Source organism: Saimiri boliviensis, chromosome 9 (assembly GCF_048565385.1).
Source record: "Saimiri boliviensis isolate mSaiBol1 chromosome 9, mSaiBol1.pri, whole genome shotgun sequence".
NCBI classification, from domain to species: Eukaryota; Metazoa; Chordata; class Mammalia; order Primates; family Cebidae; genus Saimiri; species Saimiri boliviensis.
In genome coordinates this window covers 108,244,708-108,255,806 of record NC_133457.1, presented here as the reverse complement: position 1 = coordinate 108,255,806, position 11,099 = coordinate 108,244,708, and the positions used below count along the sequence as shown (strand labels likewise).

The 11,099-nt window shown below is 49.0% G+C and overlaps 1 protein-coding gene across 4 annotated transcripts in view; it reads right to left on the bottom strand.

Moving 5' to 3' along the window:
• Positions 1–618: 618 nt before the first annotated feature.
• The window catches only part of HNF4A (hepatocyte nuclear factor 4 alpha), a 79,514-nt gene continuing 69,033 nt past the window's right edge, over positions 619–11,099 (bottom strand). For 2 of the 4 annotated variants that reach the window (XM_074406567.1, XM_003936403.4), the window contains exons 8-10: positions 9,109–9,345; positions 4,962–5,084; positions 619–3,940 (exon numbers count right to left, since the gene is read on the bottom strand). In XM_074406567.1, the coding sequence (XP_074262668.1) occupies positions 3,798–3,940; positions 4,962–5,084; positions 9,109–9,345 (503 nt within the window). In that variant the 3' untranslated portion in view covers positions 619–3,797. Of the gene's footprint in view, positions 3,941–4,931; positions 5,085–9,108; positions 9,346–11,099 lie in introns of all 4 variants that reach the window. The other 2 variants (XM_074406566.1, XM_003936402.4) reach the window with 1 other exon arrangement.

Sequence of the window (11,099 nt, the reverse complement as noted above, 5' to 3'; positions counted from 1 at the left end):
TCCTGAGCTCAAGTGATCCTCCTGGCTCAGCCTCCCAAAGTGCTGGGATTACAGATGTGAGCCACTATGCACAGCCTTGTCCTTCGAAAAACAAAACAATAACAACAACAAAATCATTTGCTTTTATGAAATGCCGCCAAAGCTGCTCATCTCCCAATCCTGGCAGATTGAGGTGGCCCAGAAAAGGGCTCTGTCTTGGACCTTGGTGGAGGATGACAGACCCTTGGGCCCTCTCGCCGTTCTTCCAGATCTTTCCATTGTGCTTTCCCTCATCACTCCCCTCTTCAGGAGGGGGAATCAACTTTCACTCCTTCATATACTATGTACTTGGAGTCAGGAGACCAGGGCTAGATGTTTACCTCTGCCTCTCAAGATAAATCACTTCCACCAGCCTCAGTCTCCTCATCTGGGAAGAGGGAATCATCACATCTAACTGCTTACCTCTTGATGTGAAGACTGAAAAAATTATAATGGATACAAAAACATTCTGCACATCACAAAGAACTATAAAACCATTCTCATTCTTCCTTTAAAACTTTTTTTTTTAACCTCCAAGTAGAACCAGAAGACTCAGTCTTATTTCTGACACCTGAAAGAAAGAAAAGATACTCATCCAAGGACTTAGAAAACATATGTACCATTTATTTTGTTTTATAAATTTTTGTTAAAACACACAAGAGTAAGAAATGTTTTTTGTTTCTTTGCCCCATCAGGCGGCAGTGATGGGGGCTCAGGGGTCAGCACAGGACCCGGTGACACTCACACCCACAGAAAGATGTGGGTCGGTCTCATGAGACCCAGGCCGCTTTGATAATTGCTTGATGTAAATGTCACAATTCATCTTAATCAGGGCAGATCGCAGAAAAAATTGGCAAAAAGTAATTGTCTTGATCATGACAAGAAGCAGAAGAGCGTTCCTTTCTGACCTTCTCCTCTCCTCTGGCCACTCTCAGGAGAGCCATGCGAACTTTAGAAGCTCCTGAGACCTGCCTGAAGACTGGGGTGTCTTGGTGCCGGAAGCGTTGTGCCCATGCGTATCCCCCTGGCAACCCTCTGTTGGTCAAACAGATTTTACGTTTTAGGACCACAATTCAGGTAGAAAAAAAAAGAGAGAGAGAGATTTTTCTAATGTCATGTCAATATAGAGTCAAAAAAGTAAACTTTGTGTTTCTCACATTATAATAAAGTTATAAAAGTAGAATGGGTTTCTCATCCAAAAAGGGGTAGATTCCCAGCAGAGAACTGACCCCCTGCTCCAAAAGATTGCTCCCATGAAGGCCACTGTGCCCACTGCTCTCCATGGGACATACTTATCTCAGCCTTGCTCCCGTGACAGAGGCCTGAGCAAGACTGGAGGGACGGGAGGAGGAACAGAGCGGAATGACCACAATGCCCAGAAATGGTTCCAGCTTCCCTGCCTTGCCGCAGACCAGGCTGAGCTGTCTGGCGGGGATTTCGGGGGCACTTAGTGAGGTGGTGGAGGAAGTCTTGGGAGCTCTGAGAGGCATGCAGTCTCTCCTGGGACTGGGGGCTTGGCTGGGACTGCCCTAGGGGTGTGGCGACTCCTCTCAGACCCATCGCCCCAATACTTCATGCCTCTTTCACATGAAGAACAATCACTAATGGTGGGATTTCTGGGGACGGGGCGCTGGCTCTACCCACTCAGAGGGGTCAGTGTTGATCGGGGGGCAGGAGTCAGCCCAACAGATCCCCTTCTACCTAATCACACCTCCAGCCCCAGGACACATTCCTTTTGCTCACACTGGTCAGTGGCATTTTCCAGAATGTCCCCAAAACCACCAAGATTCCACATGGATGACATGCTGGTCGCACCATTGGGGGTCTAATGTTTCCAGAATGCGCCTGGAGTGACAGTCCCCAGAGCTGGCCTCAAACCCAGGCCTGCTTAGTCCTCCCCTGCCCCCACTGGGCGCACTGTCCCACCCCCACACCATGAGGCCAGATAAGCCTGGCTCCCAGGAAACAGACCCCTGCCACCCGCGCTCCCTTAGACTCGGGGAGTGAAGAGAGAAAAGCTGTCAAGAGTCATGAATTCTCCTTAATATTTATCAACAAACAGGATGCTCCACCCTAAGCGAATTTTGGTGCAGCCTCAGGCCAATCTTAGTCCTGGGAGTGGGCAGGGCTCCCAGAAGAACAAGAGGTGGTTTCTGAGGCTGGCGAAGAGAGCCGGAAGCCCCTCAACTTGATTACGGTGAGAACAAAGGGAGCCTTTTGAGAAGCTATTCAGCCACTGTAGTTAAGAACTCCTGTTCTGATCCAGGGCAATGTGGGTTCAAGTCCTGACTCAGCCACTTCCTAGTTGCGTGAGTTTCAGAAAAAAAATCACTTCACCTCTTTTGGCTAAGATCACGTGTAGAACACAATTTCATCTTCTGTAACAATCTCTAGGAGGGGGTGGGGTAGGTGAGGGCTGGGGGAGGGGGAGAATAAAAAACAAAAACAAAGACAATCTCTAGGTTAATGGGGAGGAAGGGAGGATTAAATGAGATGGTGCACGTCATATGCCTTACGATAGTGCCTGGGAGTAAGGCAGAACTTGAGACCGGCCTTGGGAGATCACGGCTCCTGGATGTCACTCTGATGTGAAGGTTTACCCATCTATCCTTGCCAGCCCCAAGCCTCATTACTCTCACCCGCATTATATCAGTCACCCTACCTGATCGCCCGGCTCCCGGTCTCCCATCCTCTGCAGGACTGCTGTGTTCATTTCCCAGAAGCCCAGCTCCCTGCATACCCCTTGCAGCTGATCAGGACCTCAGCCTGGTGTTCCAGACCCTGCGCTCTCCAGCAGGCCCTCTCTCTCTTCATTGTCTCTCTCCCACATCATTCTTCGATCCTTGCTAGATTCTTCCTACCTCGAGGCCTTGGCTCAGGCTGTTCTTTGGAATGTCCCATCTCTCCTGCTCTACCAGCCAGAATTCTCCCCTTTCTCAAAGGCTTACTGCATGGTTTCCTTCTTTCTGATGCTTTTCCTCTCCACTCCAGCCTCCCTCCAGGTTCCTGCTGCAGTTGCCAACCTGGGCTTGTTTTCTCAGGTGAAAAGCCTGCAGAGACCCTCACCCCGAATACCCACCCGAGACTCTGAAGAAGGAGGGTGCGCTGGGGTTGGAGGAAGGCGTCTTTCCTTGCCACTGCCTTCTATACCCTGCCTGGCCCCCGTCAGTGCTTACAACATGTTACCAGAATGACTTGGGAAATCGTTTCCAAGTCTTCCTCAGCTTCTGGAGAGGTGGTGTTGGAGAAGATGGGATGGCGGAGCAAGTGACAGCACAGAGAGGGGGCCATTTGAGGTGGGGGCAGAAGAAGGAGGAGGAGCGAGATGCCCCAAGTGACGCGATTGGACCGAGCCTCACGGGGCTCTGTCTGGACACCATGGCTGGGGCTAGCAGAGGAGCACCAGGCCAGGGGGAAGGGAGCTGGGTTTAAGTAAGGCCTCAAGTCATCTGCAGACAGCTGTCCTTTGGGGTGAAGTCAGGGGTTGTACATGGATGAAGATGAAGGCAGTGGCTTCAACATGAGAAAAGTTGTCCAAGGCAGTAGAGGACTTTCCAGTGGGGTCTCCCCAAGTCAAAGTCTCGTTATCCAGAGCAGGGTGTCGAGGGTGGCAGTGGCATGTGGCCCTTAGGCCGTGCTCTCCGGCCCTTCATCCTTCCCATTCCTGCTCTGGAACTGGCCCTGGCATCACATCTTCCTTTGCCGTGACCACGTGATCACCAGGCGCTCTTGGAGGGGGCTGGGGGGAGCCAGCAGAGCCCCCAAGCCCCAGCGGCTTGCTAGATAACTTCCTGCTTGGTGATGGTTGGCTGGGGGATAGCGGAGAGGGGCTTGACTATTGTGGCGACAGCCCCTGGCAGGAGCTTGTAAGGCTCAGACCCTGAGCCACCTGGTGGTGAAGGCTGTGGGGTCTCAGGGGTGGCTGGAAAGACAAACAGACAGACAGGGGCTACTCAAAATTCCGGCTTTTGAGGGAGTAAACGAAGAGCCCTGGGAAAGTTCTGCCCCCCCTCCCCCTCCCCTGTCCCCACCCCTACTCCAACTTAATTTCTTCCTCTATAAAATGAGAGAATTAATTAAACCAGATAATCCCTAAGGCCTTTTATGGCTCAGACCTTCTATGAGTCCCAGATGATAAAGTCTAAGTTGTATGAGGTCTGGAAGGTCCTACCACCCACCTCCTCCATCATTTATTTGATATGCAGACTTGGACTGCTTCTCCCAAACCAAGGCCCAGGACTGGCTGTCCCCAAGGGCAGTGGGATGGGTGACAGGGATGTTCCTTCCTGGGTGAAGGAGCAGCAGTTGATGAGACCCAGGGCCAACTGGCTCAAAGAATATAATTTCTTGGAGATTTAGGAGATGAGTAATAGAAACTCATTGGCCTGACTCTCATGGTAGGTTTGAGAATAACTTTGACCCAATTGACCAACTTTGTTCAATGGGCAACTTTCCCCAAGAACATCAGAAAAATGCCATCTCATCTCAGTGGACCACCTCATCGCATTGATAATTTACTCTTTGAAGAGTTTTGCCCAGTGACAAGTTTGCATTTTGGAGGGTTCAAAGGATGGTCTAGCCCAGCAGACATCCTGACCCAATGGATGAGCAGCTTTTTTGCAGTGAACACTTTTACCTAATGGACAATGTCAACTAATGGAATTCTCACTCCAGAACATCTTCACCCAATGGACTACGTACCTCATTCAGTGGATTACCTCAACCCAGCAAAGGCTGTCAATCACCTTGCTGAATAAACAGCCCCAACAAGAGGACAAACTTGCCCTTCATTCCCTACCCTGGAGCCTAGAAAATGGTTGCATCCTGGTTCTACCTTCTAGACTCCACCTTCTCCTGCCTCCTATCTTAAGCCCCACCCTCACCTTTTGCAGGGCAGAGCCCCAGTTGCCCACCTGCCTGCCCCCTGGGCCGGGGCCACTCACACATCTGTCCGTTGCTGAGGTGAGTGGGCATCGTGTTGGCAACAATGACGTTGGTTCCCATGTGCTCCTGCATCAGGTGAGGGTGCAGGGGGTGGTGGGCATGGGGTGCATCGCTGGAGGACCCTGCCGGTAGAGAAGATCAATTAGGATGGAGCATCTGGGATGCAGGCCCCAGGCCTCGGGACGTCATCTTCCTCAGGTGTGGCCAATCAACCTGCCCATCCAATATTGGCAGTGCCTGTTGGGTACCTATTCCTGGGTTAGTAAATGGGATGTATCATTCCCATCCATAGCCTTCATGAGGGTGTTAAGAGAACTCCAACAAACCGAAAGAACAAAAGTGAGTTGAAAGAAACAAGGTGCGTAGAAGAAAGCTCTGAGATCACTTAAATGTTCTAATGAATAGGGTATTAGTCACATAGCAGCCTAATAGATGTAAATAATGGCTCTCACAGCTCCTTGGCATGCAAGTCCTTCAGCCATTTGGTCCTGCCTCACCTTTCAGCCTCATCCCCCACATCTCTGCTGCAGCCAAGCTGACCCACTTACAGCATCTATGGGTCCCCTGTGTCTTCCTGTCTCTGTGCTTCTGCTCACATTGGTGCTTCCATCAGAGACGTTTTTCCCACCCCACCCCCACTCCATGTCCATAAGCCCAAATCTCAGCTCATATATGTCCTCCTTTTAGAAGCCTCTTCTGATTCTCCTCATTCTCCTTCCTTGGATTTCTCATAGTAATTTATCTGTAACACAACTTTTAGCAACAATCACTTCTTCTGTCTATTAGCATTACAATTTCAGATGTATTTTTCTTCTTTCTTTGAGGGCCGAGCAGATTGGAACACAGTAACTACTTCAAACGTGAGTAATATGACAATGATGGAATTTCAATGCTTGTGAGAGATCTCTACAGTACATCTATTTCAGTGATAACTAAAGATGATTGATAATTAACAATTATCATGTGCCAGGTACTGTTGTATAGCACTTTTCATGTTTTACATAATTTAATCCTCACAGCAGTCCTGAAGGATGGTTACTATTATTAGCCCATTCTACAGATGGGACAACTGAGCCCAGAGAGATCTTACTCAAGTTTATCTGGCAACAGACCACAGGCTCCTGATCCTGATTCCAATGACACCTGATTCATACTAACCCCGTGTTCACAGGGTCAAAGTGAGAATGAAATGAGCTATCACATGACAATGGTTCCCAACTGGGGATGATCTGGGCTCATCAGGAGACCTTTTACAATATCTGCAGACATGTTTGGTTGTCACCACCGGAGAAGTGCTGCTGGCACCTTATGGGTACAGGACAGAGATGCAGCTGAAGAGTGCACAGGATAGCCCCAGGCAACAAAGGATTGTCCAGTTCCAAGTATCGATCGGACCCATGTTGAGAAACCTTGCCCTCGCCTTGTCATCTGCAGTCAATGAAACGCCTCCAAAACCTCGAATTCAAGATCCCCGCTTTGACTTCTCCTGTCCTTAGAGCTCCCTTAACTTAGTACCATCACTGCAAAAATTCTTCAGCCCTACTGAGGCTGTCGATCCACTGGCACCCACTTTTCACTATCACCCCATCCTTTTTGTTGTTGTTGTTGAGACTGAGTCTCGCTCTGTCGCCCAGGCTGGAGTGCAGTGGCGCGATCTCGGCTCACTGCAACCTCCTCCTCCTGGGTTCAAGTGATTCTCCTGCCTCCGCCTCCTGAGTAGCTGGGGTTCCAGGCATATGCCACCATGCCTGGTTAATTTTGTGTGTGTGTTTTTAGTAGAGATGGCGTTTCACTATGCTGGCTCGGCTGGTCTTGAACTAGCCTCAAGTGACCCACCTGCCTAAGCCTCCCAAAGTGCTAGGATTACAGATGTGAGCCACCTCGCCCAGCCTCTATCTTTATTTTTCTTTGAGTGCAGCCAAGACTCCATGATCTATCATTTTAATCACTCCCTTGCAGTCATCCTAACTCCTTTATACTCCCCTTGGTAGTCAAACCATTTCTAAGGGTTATCTACTCTATCTCCACTTTCCCACTCACTCTCTTTGAAGCACTCTCCAGTCTGGTTTCCACTCTCCTAGCCCTCTGACACCGCTTTCAACACAATTGCCAAGAGCCTCCAGCTGCCAATCCAATGGCCTCTTTCCTCTCTCCTTCCCTCCTCCCTTCACCTCTCCTTTCCTCCCTCCTTCTGTCTCTCTGTAGAGTTTAACACCATTAAACACTCTGTCCTTCAAACACGCTCTTCTCTTGGATTCTGGAATTGTCCTGGTTTTCTCCTACCCCTCTGGCCAGTCTTCTTCCCTTCCCTCCATGGCTCCATCTTCCCCCTGACTCCACAGAGCTGCCTTTAATCTTGTGCTTGAGCAACAGACTCGTACATTCAACTGCCTCCTCGATAACTTGGAGCTGTGACAGTCATCTCATGCTTGATGAAAGTCCACAATGAGGCTGGGCATGGGGGCTCACTTGCTGGTAATCCCAGCACTTTGAGAGGCCAAGTCAGAAGGATTGCTTAAGACCAGGTGTTCAAGACCAGCCTGGGCAACAGAGTGAGACCCCATCTCTACAAAAAATAAAAATGAAAAATTAGCTGGGTATGGTGGCACACACCTGTAGTCCCAGCTATTCTAAAGGCTGGGGTGGAAGGCTTTCTTGAGCCTGGAAGGTTGAAGCTGCCGTGAGCTATGATTGAGCCACTGCACTCCAGCCTGGGTGACAGAGCAAGATCTCATCTCAAAAAGAAAAGAAAGTCCACAATAGATCTCTGGGGTCACCCCTCACTACCACCCCCAGACCCAGCCTCAATTCGTTTATTCTGTCCTCCTCATCTCAATGAATTACTCCACCATCATTCCTGCTACTCAAAGCAAAAATGTAGACTTTGTCCTTGACCCTTTCTCTTCCTCTTACTCCTTACATCTGGTCAATCAGCAAATCCTGTGGGTGGGTTCTTCCTCCAAATAGACGATCAGGTTTATCATCACTGCTTCATTTCCATGGTTTAAGCCTCCATCATCCATCACATGATTGGAGACAGTGACACTCTCAGGAATCTCTGCAATTCACTCTCTACCCAACAGTCAGAGTGGTTGCTTAAAACATTAGTCTGGACCAGGCATGGTGGCTCACACCTCTAATTCCAGCATGATGATCACTTGAGGTCAGGAATTAGAGACCATCTTGGCCAATATGGGGAAACCCTGTCTCTGCTGAAAATATTTTTTAAATGAGCCAGGTGTGGTGGCGGGCACCTGTAATCCCAGCTACTTGGGCGGCTGAGGCAGGAGAATTGCTTGAACCTGGGAGGTGGAGGTTGCAGTGAGCTGAGATGGCATCGTTGCATGTCAGCCTGGATGATAAAGGAAGACTTTGTCTCAAAAAATAAATAAACGAATAAAATAATTAGTCTGTTTTCACTCTCCTTACAATAGTTGCAATGAGAATAAAATCCAAATGAAGCTGTATGTTTATGATTTGGTTTCTGCCCAATCTCTGTCTTCACCTCATACATCTTTTCCGCTTCACAGCCTTGCCCTTCTTTCTCAAACACACAGCTGTCTCCATTCTAGGGGCCTTGAAGTAGTTCCTTATTCTTGAAATATTCCTCTCTTGGCTTTTAAGCCTCCCATTTCCTTTCAGCCATTAGGTCTTAGCACAGGAGTCACCATTTCAGAGAGGTCTCCTTTGGCCTCCCCTATCTAAAGAGGATCCCTTTTCAGTTAAATTCCATCATATTACCCGTTTATTTCAAAATCATAAAATGTGAACCTTTATACACATATGCATGGCCATATGTGCATATACACAGAAACACCGCATCCACACATACTCACACACACACACACACACACACACACACACACACACAACCTCCCGGAGGGCAAAGATCGTGCTCTTTGCTGAATTGCCAGCACTTGGAACAGTGACTGGCATGTGCAAGGCTCTCGGGGCCTGAACAAACAGACCATTATCCTTGTTGCCATTTTTCTGGCAAGAAAACTGAGGCACAGACAGGTTAAGCAACTCTCCCAAAGCCACACAGTAGGGAAGCCAAGGAGCTGAAGGGTGAGCTCAGGTCTGTGTGAGGCCCGTCTCCTGGAGAGTCCCCGCTGCAACCCCGCCCCTCCTGGGCCTGGCACGGACCTCCCAACAGCATCTCCTGCAGCAGGTTGTCAATCTTGGCCATGCCGAAGAGCTTGATGAACTGGATCTGCTCGATCATCTGCCAGGTGATGCTCTGCAGGGTGGGCAGCAGCAGCAGCAGCTCGCCAAAGCGGCCGCGCGAGTCGTACTGGCGGTCGTTGATGTAGTCCTCCAAGCTCACCTGCACCTGGGAACGCAGCCGCTTGATCTTCCCTGGATCACTCAGTCCCTTGGCATCTACAATGGAAGGGGGTGGGCAAGGGAGGGCAGCAGGGAGTCAAGATCCAGATGTCCCCTGACTTGTGTCACACAAGGAGTCTTCAGCAGGGTGGGCATAAGGATTCAGGGACCTCAACAACCAGGGTACGCCAGCATGACCTGTGATTTCTTAGACACAGGCAGAAAAAGATTCCTGCCACATTTCCTAAGAGACTAAGCCAGAAGAATGGGAAATAGGAGATGGAGGGCGAGACTTGAGGCATGTGCCCAGCAAGCACCTAGCAACCTCTTCATCTTACACATGGGGAAACTGAGTCATGGGACAAGGAAAGGACTTGTCCCGTGTCACACAGCCAGAGCCACGATGGGAACTTGGGGTTTTTGGCCACCGTTGAGGTCCCCTTATTCTGACCTCAAGCACCTGCTGCTTCTACTGTGTTAGAACAGGCTCCCCTTCCCTGGTCCCTGTTTCCTATCATCCTAGGGACTCAGGTTAGGTTTCACCTCCTGCAGGAAGTCTCCATTCTACCCTCCTATGTCTGTATCCTGTGTGCCTCCTGTTTCCAAATCTCTGTGGCTCCTCCATCACTGCTGACCACACAGGATGTAATTGTTGTGCCGTCCAACTGTGAGCTCTGTGTGGGCAGGCATAGGGCTTATTTGCCATTTTATATTTTATTTTATTTTATTTTATTTTAGACTGAGTGTCCCTCTGTCGCCCAGGCTTGAGTACAGTGGTGCGATCTCAGCTCACTGCAACCCCCACTTGGGCTCAAGTGGTTCTCCTGCCTTAGCCTCCTGAGCAGCTGAGAGTACAGGCACACGCCACCACACCTAGCTAATTTTTGTATTTTAGTAGAGATGGGGTTTTGCCATGTTGGCCATGCTGGTCTTGGACTCCTGACCTCAAGTAATCTGCCCGCCTCAGCCTCCCAAAGTGCTGGGATTACAGGTGTGAGCCACCATGCCTTTGCCATTTTAAATCCACCACCTAGTACCATGCATAGTCAATATTTATTGAATATGGCCAGACGCAGTGGCTCATGCCTGCAATCCCAGCACTTTGGGAAGCCAAGGCAGGAGGAATACTTGAGGCCAGGAATTTGAGACCAACCTGGCCAACATGGTGAAACCCCATCTCTACTAATAATATAAAAATTAGCCTGGCGTGGTGACACATGCCTGTAATCCCAGCTACCCCGGAGGCTGAGGTGGGAGAATTGCTTGAAACTGGGAGGTGGAGGTTGCAGTGAGCTGAGATGGTGCCACTGCACTCCAGCTTGAGTGACAGACAATATGTGTGTGCTCATACATACATATATATATATACACATACACAAATATATATATGCATATAAATATATATATATTTTATATATATATATATATATATATATATATATATATATATATATATATTTAGATGGGTGGAAGAATGAATGAAAAAAATCAGTGACTAAATTCTAGATCCTTAGCCTATAAGGGAACTTAAGAGGTCTTCCAATATTTAATCTCAGCCTTCATGGAGGTAATGCATTTATTTCCTCTTTCATGGACAAAGGAAGTTGCAGAAAGAACATTTGCCCACATTTTTAGTGGGCTCTCTCCACTGAATCATGTTTGTTCATTATTTCATTCAGTCCACAAACATTTATTGAGCATCTCCTGCATGCCAGGCCTTGAACTAGGTCCCTGCCTCTTCAAATGGCTGGAGGCAGCTGCCTCTGACTCAGCATCAGTGATCCTGCCCATTTCGCCCAGCGATTCTGCCA